The sequence below is a fragment of the Aulostomus chinensis genome, chromosome 9, assembly GCF_037954235.1.
Source record: "Aulostomus chinensis isolate RoL2024-O1b breed Wild chromosome 9, RoL_Achi_v1.0, whole genome shotgun sequence".
NCBI lineage: Eukaryota > Metazoa > Chordata > Actinopteri > Syngnathiformes > Aulostomidae > Aulostomus > Aulostomus chinensis.
Genome location: NC_141328.1, coordinates 477501 through 498148, shown reverse-complemented (window position 1 = coordinate 498148; position 20648 = coordinate 477501). Strand labels below are relative to the sequence as shown.

The 20648-nt window shown below is 46.8% G+C and overlaps 1 protein-coding gene and 1 long non-coding RNA gene across 7 annotated transcripts in view; one reads left to right on the top strand and one right to left on the bottom strand.

Annotated features, from left to right (window-relative positions):
* The window catches only part of LOC147255281 (PHD finger protein 20-like), a 19714-nt gene extending 7432 nt beyond the window's left edge, over window positions 1-12282 (top strand). For 3 of the 6 annotated variants that reach the window (XM_086212877.1, XM_086212876.1, XM_086212878.1), the window contains exons 7-18: window positions 37-120; window positions 302-361; window positions 1607-1790; window positions 1871-1980; window positions 2189-2302; window positions 2800-2886; window positions 2971-3113; window positions 3420-3519; window positions 5758-5953; window positions 6026-6191; window positions 7569-7815; window positions 10144-12282. In XM_086212877.1, coding sequence (XP_086069003.1) covers window positions 37-120; window positions 302-361; window positions 1607-1790; window positions 1871-1980; window positions 2189-2302; window positions 2800-2886; window positions 2971-3113; window positions 3420-3519; window positions 5758-5953; window positions 6026-6191; window positions 7569-7815; window positions 10144-10280 — 1628 coding nt within the window. In that variant the 3' untranslated portion in view covers window positions 10281-12282. The remainder of the gene's footprint in view (window positions 1-36; window positions 121-301; window positions 362-1606; window positions 1791-1870; window positions 1981-2188; window positions 2303-2799; window positions 2887-2970; window positions 3114-3419; window positions 3520-5757; window positions 5954-6025; window positions 6192-7568; window positions 7816-10143) is intronic. The other 3 variants (XR_015117781.1, XM_086212879.1, XM_086212880.1) reach the window with 3 other exon arrangements.
* Window positions 10324-20648, bottom strand: part of LOC147255280 (uncharacterized) — a 15923-nt gene continuing 5598 nt past the window's right edge. Inside the window, exons 2-3 of the long non-coding RNA XR_015117783.1 lie at window positions 12785-12946; window positions 10324-12618 (exon numbers count right to left, since the gene is read on the bottom strand). This is a non-coding gene — a long non-coding RNA (uncharacterized LOC147255280). The remainder of the gene's footprint in view (window positions 12619-12784; window positions 12947-20648) is intronic.

Genomic DNA, 20648 nt, shown 5'->3' with positions numbered 1-20648 from the left:
CAAACAGGCCAAATGTATCAACCTCCTTTATTCCAGAAGGAAACAGTGGGACTCTGAACCAGCCAATCACAGCCGACTACACCCAGGCGGGGCTTCCTAACCCCGCCCACGTGGACAGAGGTAAACAGGTCTTTACATAGAAATAGAATAGTATTGAGTCATTCAGGATCCTGGTCTCTGCTGCTGACTGTCAGCCCCTGGTGATGTCACACACCCGTGGAGAGTAGAGCCACCGTTTGTCTGATCTGTAGTTGCACTGTGCTGGAGGTGCCTGACTCTTGCTTCATGTCGTGGCCCCCAGACGTCCTGCTGGAGCGTCAGGCCCATCTGCCCACCACACACAAGTTCAGCAGGGAACCATGTGAGTACGCAGCAGTTACATTCACTCACACACTGGCACCCGTAGAAGCTCTGACCGGGCCACGCCATCAGACTGTGGCGGTTTCCTCCTCCATTTCTCCCCTGCCCGCGGGCGGTGAAGACACCGGCCCTCATTTGTCTACCAGCTGTTCAACAGAGCGGTGATGCGTAGACGGGTGTCCGTCTGGATCAGAGGGGCGAGAGAACACTCGTGAGAGCCCATAGGGTTCTGAGCAGGGTGTTACTAGATGTTCTAGTGGTGCTGCTGTGTCTCCTCCTACCCTTACTGATGTGTATAAGCGCAGCCACGCCCCCTCCAACTGTAATGATCCGATCCAGACCCGGTGTTCATATCCATCCTGGGTCTCCACATGTACCTCCTGTGCTCACTTCTGATCCATCTCACTCCCCTGCTCTGTTTGCAAATCCCACCTAACCAGCATTTTAAGCAGTGTATTTACCCATGATGCATCATGCCACGCCACACAGACAGTGATGAAACCAGGGGGTTTGCTGCTGTGGATGGTGTGAACCCACCCAGCCAGGAATTCTCATCTTGTCTTGGGTAGCCTGTCTGTCTGGTCTAGCATGGGTTTGTGCGGCGAGACAGAGGGACGGAGGTCATCTGATGGGCGGCTCATCTGATGGGCGGCTCATCTGATGGGCGGCTCATCTGATGGGCGGCTCATCTGATGGGCGGGTCACCTTCACTCTCTTTGAATCTTTGCCTGTGGTTGGCAAACGGACATTAAAATCACCACAATGGGTTCCGACAAATACCTCCTCCCCTGTACGTTGGCTGGCGTCGCCACGCTGAGGTTCTCAGCCTTCGAGGGAACCCTTCTTGGGTCTTCATTCATAGCTTCATAGAAGAGCGATCATGAATTGATTATTGTGTGATGACAATTCTTTTCTTTGGTGAGGATGTCGATCAAGATGCTTGTTAACGGTTTTAAACAGAAGATTGATTTTGGGACCTTGGTCGAGATGGATTTTTTTGTCTGTGCCTTAAATCAAAGCTGCTGATGTCCCATGATGCTCTTGGTTGAGCGGCTCCTCCTGGAGACTGAACGCTGGAGGATTTGTCGTCACCTTTGACATTTTTTAACTTCCAACACAACAATTGTAATTCCTGGCTTTCCTCCCTGCAGCATCTGAGCGGCCTCGGAATGATGCATCGTGGGTAGATACAACCATGTTGAGGTTCCACACATCATCTCTCCTCTGACATGGTTCTGTGTCCCAGTGTACAGGGTGATAAAGAACCAGCCTCCTCCCATTCTCTCTATCGAGTTGGACCACAATCCCTTCAAGTGTCCATCAGCTGGCTGCACCAAGTCCTTCAGGAAGGCCAGTCTACTGCACTACCACATCAAGTACTACCACTCTGACCAGCAGCTGGATGGGCGGGGCAGCGAACAGATGCCAAGGTTTGTCGGCGCCGTCGGTTCAAACTCAGAAGAGCACCTGCACATAATCAGAACTTCTGCTCTGACGGGGTTTGTTGTAGGTGGAAGCAGTCACGCTCTGAGGGTGGAGAGTTCCTGCTGGAAAGGAAGAATGACATGCAGAGCAGTACCTGTCACCATGACAACAGAGACCATAGCACCATGGCAACAGGTGTGTAGTAGTGAGCCACGAGCCAGGAGGAGCGGGACCTCCAGACATGGGCAAATTAGATTTTCATAAGTTGTTGTACAAATACAATAAAATTTGGTGTAGTACTTCTGATCAGTGCAGTTAAAATTTGCAGAGACAAGACATTTGCAGTATGCACATTCAGCACATGGCTCCTCTGGTCCCTAAACTGTCTCACCTGCCTGTCTAGCAGAGGTGAAGAAGGAGGACAGAGACAGGAGACAGCAAGACAGGAGGGAGAGGAAAAACCTCCTAAGGGTCAAACTAAAGAAGAAGAAAAAGAAGAAGAAGAAAAGTCATTCAGGTAAGAGCACCAAGGGCCTGACCGCCAGCCCGACCCGTGTCCCTCACGTCTGTGGCTCACTGAAACAGTCGCTCTCCCTCTGTTGAACAGCTTCACTCAACAAACTCTGTCTTCCTTGAATAAAACATCGAACTCCATCGACGTGCTTTCCTTTGGTTCAGTGAATGTACTCATATTCATTTGATTTTTGCATATTTCCGCACTTAGTTGGGCCTTGACACATGACACTGTTTCTGATGACAAAATTAGATGAATTGTAAAAACAGAATGCAAAAAAATTGGAATGTTAATGAGAACTTTGGAGAAAATAAGAACATGAAATGTTTTTTTTGTGGATTTGTCCTTCTGTAGCCTGAATGACATTCAGCTTCCACACAAATGCAAAAACACAGTCAAAAAATGCAGTAGCTGGAGAGCCAGAATACGCCGGTCGATACGATAATGGCATTTGTTTGAAGTCACGGTGTTTGGCGCTTGTCATCTGGTCGTCCTGTCAGGACTCGGCAGCAGTGATGACGAGAACTCTGATCGACCTCCGCTCACACTGAAGTTCTCTGGTGAACACACACTCCCACACACACACGGTGGGAACTTAAACACAAATTTTATTGAATAAAATTTGCTGTTAGTGTCATATGGCATCTCACTGTAGCCCCTCCCACCTTTAGTGGATGACGGCAGCGATTGGTCAACGCTCACAGCTGAGAGCGGAGAGGATACACTGCCCTGGTCACTTGGTATGGAGGCAGAGGAGTGTGAGGTGGTGAGATGTGTGTGTGAGGTGGACGAGGAGAACGACTTCATGATCCAGGTGACACACACACACACACACACACACACACACGTAGTGCAACTTCCCTTTGCCTTCCACATTGCTGAGTCAGTTTTAGTTGATTGTAACTAAATAAGTCAAATTCACAAAAGGATTTTTATTGATTTGTGCTGTTAAATGTGCAAACAAGACAAAAGTGGCTTGTAAAAGCTGGTTGCCTAAGCAACGGTGGAGGTGAAGTCCTCAGTGTCTACTAAAGCTGCTCTCTTCACCTGTGGGACTCCGCTCATGTTTACCATGAAGAGCTGCTTGTCTCATGTGTCGGCGTGTTGTGCTTGTCTGCAGTGTGAGTCGTGCCTGTGCTGGCAGCACGGCACCTGCATGGGTCTGTATGAAGACAACGTCCCTCACAACTACATCTGTTACTACTGCAGACACACCACAGGTACGCTTGTCTTCACCTGCTGCTTCATTCTCTTCTGGAGTATAAGTTTGTTCAAAGTTTTACCTCATCGATGCACCCTAACATGGAGCACCAGCCTCATGGGCCACCAAGCCCTTAAGTTTGGTGTCCTAACTAGAGAAGTGATGAAGAGCCAAGTTCTGAAACTCGTGATTAAGTTCTCCTTGTAGAACGTCTGGTTCCCGGTCTCCGGGTTAGAGACTTGACATCAGATTTGTGGTTTCCAGGAGCTGAAGATACCAGCAGGTTCAGTTCTACATCAGATCCACCAGTAAACACCAGACCGGTGGATGTTGGAGGTTCAGTTCTACATCAGATCCACCAGTAAACACCAGACCGGTGGATGGTGGAGGTTCAGTTCTACATCAGATCCACCAGTAAACACCAGACTAGTGGATGTTGGAGGTTCAGTTCTACATCAGATCCACCAGTAAACACCAGACCGGTGGATGTTGGAGGTTCAGTTCTACATCAGATCCACCAGTAAACACCAGACCGGTGGATGGTGGAGGTTCAGTTCTACATCAGATCCACCAGTAAACACCAGACTGGTGGATGGTGGAGGTTCAGTTCTACGTCAGATCCACCAGTAAACACCAGACTGGTGGATGGTGGAGGTTCAGTTCTACATCAGATCCACCAGTAAATACCAGACTGGTGGATGGTGGAGGTTCAGTTCTACATCAGATCCACCAGTAACACCAGACTGGTGGATGGTGGAGGTTCAGGTCTACATCAGATCCACCAGTAAACACCAGACTGGTGGATGGTGGAGGTTCAGTTCTACATCAGATCACCACCAGACTGGTGGATGGTGGAGGTTCAGTTCTACATCAGATCCACCAGTAACACCAGACCGGTGGATGGTGGAGGTTCAGTTCTACATCAGATCCACCAGTAAACACCAGACTGGTGGATGGTGGAGGTTCAGTTCTACATCAGATCCACCAGTAAACACCAGACCGGTGGATGGTGGAGGTTCAGTTCTACATCAGATCCACCAGTAAACACCAGACCGGTGGATGGTGGAGGTTCAGCTCTACATCAGATCCACCAGTAAACACCAGACCGGTGGATGGTGGAGGTTCAGTTCTACATCAGATCCACCAGTAAACACCAGACCGGTGGATGGTGGAGGTTCAGGTCTACATCAGATCCACCAGTAAACACCAGACCAGTGGATGGTGGAGGTTCAGGTCTACATCAGATCCACCAGTAAACACCAGACCGGTGGATGGTGGAGGTTCAGGTCTACATCAGATCCACCAGTAAACACCAGACCGGTGGATGGTGGAGGTTCAGTTCTACATCAGATCCACCAGTAAACACCAAACCGGTGGATGGTGGAGGTTCAGGTCTACATCAGATCCACCAGTAAACACCAGACCGGTGGATGGTGGAGGTTCAGGTCTACATCAGATCCACCAGTAAACACCAGACCGGTGGATGGTGGAGGTTCAGTTCTACATCAGATCCACCAGTAAACACCAGACCGGTGGATGGTGGAGGTTCAGTTCTACATCAGATCCACCAGTAAACACCAAACCGGTGGATGGTGGAGGTTCAGGTCTACATCAGATCCACCAGTAAACACCAGACCGGTGGATGGTGGAGGTTCAGGTCTACATCAGATCCACCAGTAAACACCAAACCGGTGGATGGTGGAGGTTCAGGTCTACATCAGATCCACCAGTGAACACCAGACCGGTGGATGTTGGAGTGGTGGAGTCTTAAAAACCTGGGTTGCTAACAAGAGTCTAGAGGAGCCTACAGAGGTCATGGAGGTCATTAAAGGTCATCAAGGGAAACACAAGAAGCCTGAAGCTGAGTGGTGGTGACCTTGAGGTCATGTGACCCTGGTGTAGCTCCTTCAAAGGCTAACTTTAGCTTAGCACTGCTAACTGTAGCATCCAGGCTTTGTTAGGCTCTGTTGGACCATAAACAACTCATTCCGCGATGCTCTATCGAAGCTCAGGCAAAGCGGTGAATGGAGTTGTATGGTGTTGAACAGTTTCCACTCTTCAGCTGAAAGGTTAAATCCAGGACTTCACATACCTGAGCTGCTTTTACTGGGAATCTAGTTCATAATGACTTGATATTCATTTCAGTTAATAGTTCTCTAAAAAAATCTGCTCACAACTCACATTACAGTTTCATCAGAGTGAAGTATCGGCCGCTGCCCTGATTCACATCTTGTTTTTGTATATCTCGTGTCTTCAGGTTGGAAGCAGGCTCAGCGCTACCTGTCTGAGCCTGATTTGCTGACGTCGAGTCACATGTTTGGCCTGTCGTGTGTGACAGAGAACTACTCTGAGATCAACGCCTCCAAGATCTCCCACACCAGTAGCCTGCTGGCACACACGCATGGCCTGTCACAGGTCCTCAGTGGGCTGCAGCTCAAAATCAGCCTGTTGCAGTGAGTGGGGTCCAGTCTGCAGCCACTCGTCCATCTGTCTTAGCAGAGCCATTAATCTGTCTGTCCACACAGCTCGCCATCACACCCTGACCTGCAGCTGTGGCGGTTGCCTTGGATACGAGAGGATGGACATAAACTGTCAGTCAGTCCAGCAGGAGAGACCACTGTGAGTTATGTCAGCAGCGAGCACTGCTACCAGAAACCCGGAGCATCTTGGGACAAGACCAACTCAGAGAAGGTTATTGTCTCAGACCTGTTCATGAAATGCGGTCGTCTGACTTGAACTCATCAAAAAACACACGCTTTTATTTTGACCTGAAAAAGTGAAAAATGTTTCATCTACATGAGATGAACACAGCTGACCCCCCTAGTGGCCAAAAATGCAAATAGCTGATTTTTACTTCAGTGGCATTTGTCCATCAGGGTTCGGGGTTAAAACTAACTTTTTTCACCATCGTCCTGAAAACATTTTGAATCGTCCCGATTTTAATTATTTTTTTTAAAAATACATCTCAGTAGAAATCATGTAATGAAACAGTAGTTTTTGTACAGATATTTACAGTGGTGGACAGAATTGAAGTACATTTACTTGAGTAATGTACTGTACTTAACATTTCTGTAGCACTATCTGCATCAGTGTATTCTTTAATTGCACTTCGCAGTGCGGAATTTGCCGCGCGAAATATTCGCCATTTGCACAAGTTGAAAATATTCAACTTTGGTGAAAAATTCGCGTCAAGACACCCAGTCAGCATTGAGGATGTCCCGACGTCACGGCTGACTGAAACAAGATGGCGGACAAGTTGATTGTGGCTGTGTGTGGAAGCCTGGTGCTATGACACTACGTGTCAAAATTACAAGAACCAGTTGAATAAATTGGTGTCCATTGGTTACATCCTGTCACCGATCCCAGCTAGCAGGTCGTCAAACTGGCCAGTCGTCATCCGAAAACACCGCTTGAAGCGGCAGTTATCCAGACGGAGCCCCTGGAGGAGCTCGGTTCACCGAGCTGAGCTCGCCTCTAGATGGTGTTGATAACCCAGATACGACGGCGTTTAGTTCGACATATTTCTGCCTTCCACGGCAGGTAGAACACGACAGTTCTGTGAATATCCATGGTGAAATGGCGGAAGGAAATGTTGTCAGAAATACTCGCTACCCTGGCAGGTGAGCGAGTTCGCGTATTCGTGCGAATGACACAAATGGACACTAAAATGATCCGGCGTCAAATTCGCGTGAATGACGCGATGCAAAATTTGCGTTCGCGTTTGGTGTGAACACGCAGCTGACGCAACATGATTGAGTGACCACACAGTGACAGCAGGGGGTAAATAAAGGATTCCCGGTGACAGTGGGTCAGTCTAGCAGAGAGCAGACAGTGGCTGCTAGCAGTCTGCTTCTCACTGGACGACACGCGAGCGCGCCAGCCAATTGAATTTTTCCATTTAGCTTTTCAAAATTATTTTCGTCCCGAGGGAGAATATTGATCCTCCCGATGACAATTAATTACGGCCTGGGACGCCGGGACACCGTTAGCTTTAATCCCTGGGGGTTAGGTTCACTCCCTGACATCTTTGATGTGATTGTCGTGACCTTTGGGTTCTATGTTTTGCAGGAAGTGAAGCTGGGCGATGTCAAGGACAAACTGACTGAGACGGAGCCGCCCGATTACACAGACACACAAGATGACGGCAGCACTAGACCAGCAAAGCGCACATGCACCGATGGTGACAAACGCACACAAACACCAGCACTGAGGCCAATGAAGGTGGCCGAATGTCAGCTCAACCTGCTGGAGCACGTCGAGTCTCTGCACCGCCAGATCAGCACCAGGATGGACCTGATCGAGAGAGAGCTGCATGGTAACACACACACAGACACACAAAATTGTATTGAAGAAGATAAACTTTCACACTGCGAAGATATGAACATGAATTGGGTGTTGGATGTGTTGGAGTCACGTGCACAGACATTGTCCCTCCGTCACCTCTAGGGGTGCTGGAACAGCAGCTTCTGCCTTTTCCTCGTGTGTTCATTTCTGTTTGCCCGTGGTCGTGCCAATCACGAGCAGTTGGCCAGCTCGATTTATTTATTAAGGTACGGTTTGGGAATTTCAACTCAGCCCCTCCAACTTGTCAATAGACACCGTTAATATCTCCTGGCATGGGAACCCCAGCAGCATGGAGACCGTTCCTCCTGGATGGAAGGCTTCACGTCGTCCTTGGTCAGCACCAGTTTGAGCCGTTTTCTCGCTTTTGGCTGGTGGATGAATGTCAAGTCATTTTCCTGTTTTCTTTTTCTCCATCCTGGCCAGTGGAAGAAGTAACTGGGACTAGAGTAGTGTGAGTGTGTTGGTCAGGTTGTCAGTCGGGTTTATATGTTTATTTTGAAGAAAGTGTGTGTGTGTGTGTGTGTGTGTGTGTACTTAAACACACTCAAATCCTTATGGAGAAGACCCAGTCTAAAGGCTTGAAACCCCATTTCTGCATTTCTCATTAATCGCCATGGCAACATACAAAGTTGTGTTTTGTTGTTATGAGGAAGTCTAAAGCTGATTGAAAGATTTACGTTAACATAAAATAGAACATGATGTCAGGGTCACCTGCATGAGGCAGCTTGATTTTTGGTCCAAGGACCTTTAAGATTAGACTTGAAGATACGATGCATTTCAGACCCTGATGAAGACACAGAAGTTGTCACACAGCTGATTTGCTCGTTGAAATCTTAAGTAATGATGGTCGGGTCAGGGTCAGACAATCGGGATTTTTTAGGTCGACACTGATTCAGATGTTTTTCCATCACCCTGAGGCGATGGCCGGTTTTCTTGAGCCGACATTGCATTTGACCCCTCAATTTACAAGGAACATTTATTGAACAGTGCAGTTTAAATAAACTAAATACAAATATTTAAACATAAACACAAGAAAACAAATATTTAAACATAAACACAAGAAAACAAATATTTAAACATAAATTAAACAACTGTATCACAGCCAGGCTTCCCTGAAGGAATTGTTGCCATTGGGTTTCGTTCGGCAGGCTTCTGAATAAAGAATAAATAAAAACACAGGTGAGTATCGGTCCTTGAGCGCCACCTCACATTCATACCAGGATCGTCACCCTTCATCGACGGCGACTCCACAGCCCGATGGTGCATTTTTGTCGTATAGGACAGATATAATCTCCATCCCAAAATGTCCTTCTGCCACACATTAACTAATTCGAGAGGAAACCATAAACTTGAAAAGTAGCGTTTGACCTGAAGAGTTTGATTTGTAACTGAACGCTGCCAAGGTTTCAATTTTTGACAAAAGACAGAAGAACAGGCCTGAAAACGACTCAGCAACTTTTGAAGGAATGATTATTCAACCGTGTAGAAACAGTTCTCTCATGTAAGCTCTCATTGATGTGGTGGCTGCTTACACTCACACTCACACTCACACTCTCACACACACACACTCACACACACACATCAGGTGAGCTGACGCTGAGTGCAAAACTCCACCACCCTTGATAACAGCCAACGGCTCTGAACCTGTTTTCACGAAACATCTTCCCATTCCTACAACATGTGGAACATTTCTCTCCTCTTAAAAGTTCTTCTAGTGCCCGGTTCAGACCTCTGATGGCCCCGCCACGGCTGCTCCGCCCCGCTCTGGGGGAGCGAGGGAGCTTAGCCTGTACGGGTAAATGCATCATCAGCACCTGAGCGGGTGGCGGAGAGAGAATTCTCTATGTAGGCAAACCCTGGAGGTTGGACATGCCGTGAAGTTACCTTTAGAAACAAATGTAAAACTCACTGATGCCTGACTGTAAATCACGCCAGGGAAAAAAATGAATCAGACAACCCACGCACAAATCGGCCGATCCCGATACAAGCAAAATATGCAAAAAATCGCACCGATTAATCGGCCGGGCGATTAATCGGTGGATCCTTGGTTGATGGTCAGAGTTGCCTTCAGGCTGGATCAACTTCTGAATCCTAATCATGTCAAACTCACCAGAAGTGATCCGATCACAACTCCTTCAGTGAACAAGGATCTGAAATGTTGTTTGCTCCTCAGCTTGTGTAGCGACGTGACAAAATAATGAATTCAGACTTTGTATGTGTCGTCACAGTGGCGTTACTTTGGTCAACCTGTAAGTGTCCCTCTTTTATTTGTGACGTGTCTTTGTTCTGTCCCCTCCAGTGTTGGAGTCCTGGTTGGACCAGTCGGGGGAGCTTGAGCCTCCCGACCCTTTGTCCCGTCTCCTGCGGCTCAAACAACGAATCCGGCAGCTGCTCGGAGACCTGTGCACTGTGAGGCATTTGTCCGTCCACCGCTGACATCTTCCACCCCAGATCACAGGGCTCGCTCGCCACGAGACAGGCTTGCCCAGGACGAGCGGTCGAGCACTTGTTTCCCTGCAGGATTCCCTCCCCCTCACATGCCACCCCAACCCTGTTGACTAAAGTTTCACTGCAAAGACAGACAGTGACTGAGAGGCGGATGAAGCGCGTCCCCCCGACCACACGGTGGAGACTGATGTGACCAGTTTGGATGAAGCTATGTTTGCTACCAAGAAAGTCAGGATGACTGGCGTTTGTCCACGTGAGCAGCTCCTCAGCGCCTGGCCTGGCCGCCCCGAGCGCTCAGTGCACTGATGAGCTGACAGCGGCTTGGCTCGGCTCTTCTCAGGAACATCTCCTGTGCTATCACAACTGGGACACTTCTGCTGGCGCTCAGCATGGTGATGAAAGATAGCAAAGATACTTGCTCCGCCCTCGAACAGGTCACTTCCTTATCGATTGGGGTCTTTCTCATTCGTGGGGGCAGTTACTCTGCAGTGTATTTTCATACAGTTTTGTTCATCATGTCGTTAACCTAATGTGAGCCTCCTGGCTCGCTACTTAAAATATCGGACTGTCAGTGTGGCCGTAGATTTCACTCTGAAAATATGTTGACTGCGCTTTACTTTGCTGTTGTCCAGTTGTGTCACAAATGACCAGATTTTTTCATTCTTCTGTTTTCCAGTGGCAGAAATGGATTTCATGAGGAGGCCATGTTGTTAGTTGTTGTCATATGATGGCTCAGCTTCTTGGACGTATGATGGAATGACCTATTTGCCTCCCTGACATGAGTGTGTTTTACTGTGTGTGTAAGGCTGCAGCTCCTAAAAGCAAAGTTTAGTTAAAACCATTTTTTTTTCAATTGCAGGATAGTTTAAAAAAGAAGATTCTTAACAAGCTAAATTAGCTTTCTTATATACAAGAATGTTTAAGTGGTTTACTGGAACCACACTGCAGATTTAAGAGCTGCAGGGATGAGGTATTTTTGTACTCAACAGGAAATTAGCATGTCAGGGAGGGGCTATTTTTGTAGTCCAACAGGAAGTGGTCATCTCCTGGTTCCTCCACCAACAGGAAGTGGTCATCTCCTGGTTCCTCCACCAGCAGGAAGTGGTCATCTCCTGGTTCCTCCAGCAACAGGAAGTGGTCATCTCCTGGTTCCTCCACCAACAGGAAGTGGTCATCTCCTGGTTCCTCCACCAACAGGAAGTGGTCATCTCCTGGTTCCTCCAGCAACAGGAAGTGGTCATCTCCTGGTTCCTCCACCAACCGGAAGTGGTCATCTCCTGGTTCCTCCCCCAGCAGCCAATAGGATCGCTCCATGTGATTGTGGTGATTGAACCAGTAAATCAGCTCTGGTGAACAAAAGTTGATGATCCTCCAGGTTCAGTTCATCAAGATCATCTTCACTAATGAACCCTCTGATGATGCTGGAAGCCTGGATGTCCTCCAAATAAGTTAATTTTCACCTTTGACCTTTGACCCAGGGCCTTTGTAGTGAACTGAAACATCTTTTTTCTACCTTTTGAACATGTTTGATTCAGGGGTCCTCTGAAGAAGTGTGTACCTAATTCACATTTGTATAAAAATAAGAATTGTTAACAATATAGAGGCCTGGATGTCCCTCGAAGAGTAAGAGGCCAATGTGAACTAACAAACCAACACAAAAAAATGTTCAACTTGTGGAACTGAATGTTTTTTTAAACTTGTACCATAGACTGTATAAATCTGTAGATGTATTTTGATAGTGAAACGCTGAATCTGCCTGATTAACTGTCACTATTTGACTTTAAGTGTTCACTCCTGGTACTCGAGCTGCATTCAGGTGCCTCATGTCATGTTAACCACCTGGCCTCCCTCATTTCATCACCCAGCCAGGAATGTGAGTGGAGAGGGACGCTCACACATTTCCAGGTTGTTTGGTTTCCCCTCATTTCTGTTTTATGCTCTGCAAAAGTTTCCGGAGGCTTCTTTGATTAAATCTTTGAAATTCCTGTCAGTTTGGATTTTGACTCTGCATTCACTTGCAGAAATGTGAAAACTCCAGTTGTGTCACTGACGTGAAAATGGACTGCAGTGCTGGTTTGATCCAAACACAGGCACATGAGAGGCAGGCTTGGTATTCACGTCTGGGATACTGGCACAGTGTTGTGAAAAAGATATTGTGATTTATTGCTGGATGGATTTGATTTCACAACCCTAATGACAAGAAGACGACAGTTCAGATCTTCCGGGCTGTCAGTCAACTGCGTCTCTTAAGGGAGATGTGGATCCTGGCTATCTGTCCTGTGGGGTGCTGGGGGGTTGGGTTTCCATGCCACGGTGAATACAGGTCCTGGAACGACACTGTGTTTGTGTTAGTGGAGCTGCAGAACAGCAGATGGTGTGAGAGTGTGTGTGTGTGTGTGTGTGTGTGAGTGAGTGAGTGAGTGAGGGAGGACGGCGCCGGGACCCTCCCAGAAGGCACTGAGTGAGTGTGTCGCCAGCCATGTTGATCTCACGTTGTGGACACATCCAGGCTTATATTTCCATCTCTGGTCCAGCCATCTGTTTACTTGGAGGCCATAAGGTGATGGCAGTCATCCTGCTCTGATCTCCTGCTCTGATCTCCTGCTCTGATGTCTGGTACTGTGTCAGCATTGATGCTGCTGTTGCATGTTTCCCTGCCAAAAATAATCATGAATGAATCCTCTCATTCCTACACTCAAGTCTGGCGTAACATTTCTACAAATAATTAGTATGGAATTATTTTTACTGTCAAGCCTGAATCCATGGATCCTTGTGCCACTGTGATGACGTGAGCTCTGATGAAACCAGCACAGCCCGGATCATCAGTTCACCCGTGCTGCTGGCCTACTCTTGCAAGCTGGTATAACAACAGAATCATTTGTGTTTCCTTACACTTCACCTTTTAATATCATCAGGATTTGGGTTTTTATTTGTTACTTTTGTAGTTTGTGTCCTCTTCATCATTTATTTCAGGAAAATACCCAGAGTCTGCGAGAGCGTGGGTGGAAGGTGACTCATCGGCTGACAACAAGGTAATGAACCCAGGAAAGGAATTGGCAACGAGAAAGAAAATCAGCACAGCACCTATGAAATCAGCTGCAGGAAAAGAGCTCCTAGTATGCAGCTGCAGCTGGTTCAAGGTTACATCGAGTCTAGTTACATCAAGGGTGGATGAAGTGCTTGAAGGAGGCGAGTCTGGGATCTCGCATTGACCAATATCTGTTAAGAGAAAAGTCAAGTAAGGCAAGGAAGCTCAGCAGCAGGATTTAACCCACAGAGGCCAAGAGGAATTCAAGCACAACATCTAAGAACCTGAACCTAGCCAGCTGCAACCTGCTTTGGAGAAGAACATCCAAGGCCACAGACCTCAAGTGAAGTGGCCGAAATCCAGCAGCAAGAAAAAGTGGGCAATAATCAACACTGGCCTGAGTAACATTCTGGATGTGATCAGAGGTACAGTGGTGAAGAAGTTGGAGAGGATGGTTGATCTTCATAGAGCAGAAAGGTTCAGAACTAAACATCCAAGAAAGACTGAAACATCATCAACCCCACCAAAGTCCAGAAGGCAGCAAGAAAAAAAGCAAAGGCCGCTTTGGCTTCAGTTCCAAACGGAGTTCCTCACCGACTCTACAAAAATGCTTTGAGTGTCCTATGGTTCCCGTGGAAGCACATGAAGGTGGCTTGGAAGGAACAAATCATCCCAAAGGCATGGTGAAGAGAAGGGGGAGCAATCATCCTGAAGGAAAAGGATGCTTTGAACACCAACCAATTCCGACAGATAAATCTCTTGAATGTTAAAGGTAATAATAATAATAATAACTTACTGCATAATTACATAGTGCCTTTCAAAGGCGCTTTATATAAGCAAGGGAAACGGGCAGGAAAAAGGAGGGGTGAAGACAAACAGACAAGGGGAAGGCAAACTAAGACTGATGGGGAAAGACCAGGGAGAAAAGGTGGGTCTGGGCATTGTGGATATCTGAAGGGAGGGAGGGAGTTCCAGGGATTTTACAGCAACAAATCATCCATTCCAATTTTCTCAGAGCAGCTGTTGAAAAGCTAGGGCCGATGGTATGATGCACACCTCAAAGATTCAGACCAGAGTGATCAACTGAGGGAGGCAACCATCAAAGGCCTTGTCACCATAGACAAGACGTCCCTCCCAGGCAAGTTGAAGTTGTGGTGCTTGCAATTTGGGTTGCTCCCCAGGTTGATGTGGGCTCTTGACAGTCTACGAAGTCCCTATCACTCAAGTCCAGAAACTGGAGAGGACAGTCAGCTCCTACATCAAAATGTGGCTTGGACTCCCATGTTGCCTTGGCAACATCGGGTTTTATGGGCTTGACAGAGTCCCAGGACACAGCCTTACGAGCGGCTGCTCCCAAACTTGCAGCTGGGAGGAAAGGGACCCAGTCTGAGGCTGTGCAGAAGGCTAGATGGGCTCTCAGGCATGGAGACGTAGTGGGGGAGAAGAAGACTAGTGTTTAATATGGTGCAGCAGCAGAAGGAGGCAGACAGATGCGCAAAGGCAGTCTCACAATCCAAACAAGGCCAATGGATCACCTTGGAACATCTGGAGCATCGTAAACTCACTTAGGGGGATCTGTGGGGGACAGAAGGAAGCCAAATCAGCTTCATATCAGAGCCACCTATGATGCTCTTCCCACATCCAAGAACCTTAGCCATGGGTTTGAGAAGATCCATCATGTGCTCTCTGCCAAACTCCAGCATAACTGAGATACATCCTCACTGGCTGTAAAACCAGTCTGGGAATGTCGGGCCACAGTGTAGTTTATTTAGTTCCGTCGTACAAATCTGTCCTGAAGAGAAACAAGCCGGAGAGACACTTGGTTCCGGTTTGGTCAGAGGAATCAAATCTCTGTCTCCAGGACTGTTTCCATTACACAGACTGGAACCTGTTTAAGGAGGTCTGTGTGGATCTTGATGAACTCACTGATGTTGTCTCTTCTTCTGCATCTTTTTGTGAGTCTTCTATCATTCCACGAAAGGAATTTTTTGTTTACCACAACAATAAGCAAAACAAAAATGACAAATGACAAAAAATGTCCAAAGCATAATTAATCAAAGGAACATTTGCTTCCAACAGGGAGACGGTGGAGACGTTGGAAAACAGAGGGAGCTTCAAGAGCTACTCAAAAAAGAGCTCTAACTTGCCATGTGTCAGTAAAAGGACAAGGTTGAGAGCATGCTCAGTGCAGGCAGCTCTCGCCCTGCGTGGGAGGGAGTAAAGGCCATGATGGGGATGCAACCAAAGAAATGTTATGTGTCCCTAAATGGAAGGTCTGATCAGGTGGTTTCTAATGAGCTGAACTTTTTCTTTTTTAACCGTTTTAACATCTCTGATTTTACTGATGAACTGTCAGCTTTTAGAAACACTGTCTCCTCTCAGAGCAGTGTTGTCCTTGAGGAAAGCAACACTGATCAGCTCTTTGGAGAGTTAAGGAGAGGAAAAGTCCTGGTCCTGATGGTATTGGAGGTCGTGTTCTGAGGAACTGTGCTGCCCAGCTGGCAGGCATGTTTAGTTTTATCTTTTCAATGTCCCTCCGGCATCACAGAGTTCCCTCACTCTAGAAAGCTTCCATCATTGTTCCGGTACCTAAATCTGCATCCACCAAATCTCCTGATGACTTTAGACCTGTTGCACTACCATCCCTGGTTATGAAGTCATTTGAAAAAATTGTTGAGGAGTCTCTTCTGACCTGTGTCCAGGATAATCTGGACCCACAGCAGTTTGCTTCCAGGTCAGGTCGAGGGGTTGAGGATGCAGTTGGTACTCTGCTGAACTTAGTTTTAACCCTAACCCCGAGGGAGCAGAGTCCTTTGCTTGACTTTTATTCATTGAATTTTCATCCACTTTCAACTGCATCCAGCCACATTTTTTAGTGGGAAGATTGAGGGATTCCCTTAACACTGACCCTGGTCTTGTAGCCTGGCTGACCGAATTTTTAACAGAGCGGCCACAATGAGTGAGAGGAAACGATGTTCTGTCAGACACTCTCATCTCTTCCACTGGATCAGCCCAGATGACTCAGTTATCAAGCTAAAGGATCTCTCTGCCCTGTATCAAACCAGAGTTCTTTGCAAGGCCTGTTCGATCCTGATGGATCAGAACCACCCTCTGGCTCATGAGTCCCTGCTGCTTCTGTCAGGGCGGAGGTTTGTCCTGCCAACATGCAGGACAAACAGATTTAAACACTCTTTTGTCCCTGCTGTCATTGCTCTGCTAAATAAGTAGATTTACTTTTATTCATCACTGGCCTTTGCTGCCATTTTGTCTTATTTTGTTTCAGCTATTTTCTACTATGTTGTGCTTTGTCAGTGTTGTTAGGTATGACTGTTGTAGTGATTTAATGACTGCTTGCTGCAGACCAAATTACCCCTCTGGGATAATATAGATTCCTTGAACCTTGAACCTTGTCCCAGGGAACGACACCTGGAGACACAATCAGGACCAACGGCAACTGCCGATCATCCTGGAAACAAGGAAAGTTTCCACCAATGCCTTCCCTCCTCATGTGCCTGGACTCTGCAGCGCCACTCATTTTGGGAAAGCTGGACAGCTTCCAGGGAAACCCTCTGCAAGGGCGGTAACAACTTTGCTCGACACAGCACGAGACTCGAAAATGAAAATTGACTTGGATTAGAAACTCATCTTTCCTCCAGTGATCATAACACCTCATCTCAGGCAAGACCTGATCTTGTGGTCAACTTCGAAGAAACTCCTGTACATCGTGGAATTAGCAGTTCTGTGGGAGTCTGCGGTGGATGAAGCCTATGAAGGCAAAAGCCATACATACACAGACATAGCAGCCGAGGCATGGCTTGTGCACACAAGTGCTCCTGTAGAGGGTGGATGTAAAGGATTTACAGCTTCATTGACAACAATGCTCATGAAGAGCATGGGAGTTTGAGGCCAGCCCCTCCGACAAGCTGTGAAGTCTATTTCAGAGGCCGCGGAGCAAGAAGCAACTGGCTTTGGATGAAGAAGAAGGTCCCCATTTGGGCTGCTTGATGTCAACTGAGGAAAATGGGGGAGGAACACCCTACTTTGGATCTTCTCTCAATGCTCCCCTCTTCCCTATCCTCATGGGGTGGGAGTGGGGGGAGCAGGGTAAAGTGTGTGGTAGAGGCTGCCACATCCCCCTCCCCACTTCCCTCTTCTCTCTCCACATATTGGCAGCAAACATGAGGGGCAAAGGCAGAGGGGGCACACCTGGGATGCTGGGTGTTGCGTTGAGCCCATCCTGAGGTGTCATGGGCCTATCAACGAAACACTCACCTGTTGACCCCAATGGAGCATTTGCCCCTCCTGCAGGGGGCTGAAAAACACATCAGGTATGATTTGATTTCCCCTCCCCCACTCTTGATACAAACACCAGAAAAGTGTCCATTTTTATTTTTTGCTTTATATAATCTTATTTTGTTTGGTTTTCTTTTTAGTTATTAAAAATAATGATTTTGTTTACTTTATTTATAATAATACTTATATTCTAGTTTATATTATACAATGTCATGAATTTCGTTGGGCGGCCCGGTGGAGCAGTGGTCCTCACTGTGGCCCCCCAGCAAGAAGGTTGTGGGTGGAGCCCCGGCTGCAGCACGGGGTCTTTCTGGGTGAGTCTCCATGTTCTCCCTGTTCCTGCTGGGTTCTCTCTGGAACTCCAGCTTCCTCCACAGTCCAAAGACATCGAGAGGGGACCAGGTTAATCCAGACTCTAAATTGACCGTAGGCGTGGCTGGGAGAGCCAATGGTTGTCTGTCTCGATGTGTTGGCCCTGCCATGGACTGGTGACCTGTCCAGGGGGAAGGCTGCTGGGATAGGCTCCACCCCCACAACCCTCAACAGGAGAAGAGGTGGGAGGAAACTCAGATTGGCATGAAACTAGCAGGTCGTGTCATCAGACATGAGTCACCGAGTCGCTCCAATTTGGTCTCTGATGCGATATACAAAATGTTAATTATTCTGAAAGCCTCGTATCAACAGCAGTCAGTCAGCAGATGGCGAGTCCGTCTGCTCGCCAGCTTTGAGACAAGAGGAACCTGAACCCAACACAAATGAGAAACGGATGAAAGAACAGAGTTCATCTCAAACCAGGATGTTGAGTTTCTCCTTCCAAGTCACATCTGGACCACCAGAATGATGACAAAGACATGGTTCTCCTGTCAGCTTCCTGACTCACTGTTCCACCGTATCCATCATCATCATCATCATCATCATCATCATCATCATCACCATCATCACCATCACCATCATCATCTTCATCATCATCATCACCATCATCATCACCATCATCATTATCTTCATCATCACCATCACCATCACCATCTTCACCATCATCATCATCATAATCACCATCGTCATCATCATCATCATCACCATCATCATCATCATCACCATCATCATCACCATCACATCACCATCTTCACCATCATCATCATCATAATCACCATCGTAATCATCATCAACATCCCCATCACCATCACCATCATCACCATCATCATCAACATCCCCATCACCATCATCATCATCATCACCATCATCATCACCATCACCATCATAATCACCATCATCATCATCATCATCATCACCATTACCATCACCATCACCATCATCATCATCATCATCATCATCATCATCATCATCATCACCATCACCATCATAATCACCATCACCATCATCATCATCATCATCACCATTACCATCACCATCACCATCATCATCATCATCATCATCATCAACATCCCCATCACCATCATCATCATCATCACCATCATCATCACCATCACCATCACCATCACCATCATCATCACCATCACAGTCATCATCACAATCATCATCCATCATCAACATCATTACCATCATCATCACCATCACCATCACCATCATCATCACCATCATCATCAACATCCCCATCACCATCATCACCATCATCATCAACATCCCCATCACCATCACCATCATCATCAACATCCCCATCACCATCATCATCATCATCACCATCATCATCATCATCATCACCATCACCATCATCATCATCACCATCACCATCATCATCACCACCATCACCATCACCATCATCATCACCATCACATCACCATCATCATCACCATCATCATCACCATCACCCTCATCATCACCATTATCATCATCACCATCACCATCATCACCATCATCATCACTATTGTCATCATCATCAACATCCCCATCACAATCAATCAACACCATCATCATCAACATCATCATCATCACCATCATAATCATCATCATCATCACCATCACCATCATCATCATCACAAAAACCCTCATCATCACAATCACCATCAATCATCACCATCATCACCATCATCATCATCATCATCACATCATCATCACCATCAATCAACACCATTATCATCATCATCATCACCATCAATAATCATCATCATCATCATCATCACCATCACCATCATCATCACCATCACAATCAATCAACACCATCATCATCATCATCACCATCGACATCATCATCATCATCATCACCATCATCATCACCATCAATCATCACCATCATCATCATCATCATCATCGTCATCATCATCACCATCATCATCATCATCACCATCATCATCAACACCATCATCATCATCATCACCATCACAATCATCATCACCACCACCATCATCATCATCACCATCACCATCATCATCATCATCATCATCATCACCATCAATCATCACCATCATCATCATCACCATCATCATCATCACCATCACCATCATAATCATCATCATCATCAACACCATCATCATCATCATCACCATCACAATCATCATCACCACCACCATCATCATCATCACCATCACCATCGTCATCATCACCATCACCATCAATCATCACCATTATCATCATCATCATCATCACCATCAATCATCACCATCATCATCATCATCATCACCATCATCATCATCACCATCACCATCATCATCACAATCAATCAACACCATCATCATCATCATCACCATCGACATCATCATCACCACCATCACCATCAATCATCACCATCATCATCACCATCATCATCATCATCACCATCAATCATCACCATCATCATCATCATCATCACCATCATCATCACCATCAATCATCACCATCATCATCATCATCAACATCAATCATCACCACCATCATCATCATCACCATCATCACCATCATCACCATCATCATCATCATCATAATCACCATCATAATCACCACAATCAATCATCACCATCATCATCATCATCATCATCATCATCATCATCATCATCACCACATAATCATCATCACCATCATCATCATCATCACAATCACCATCA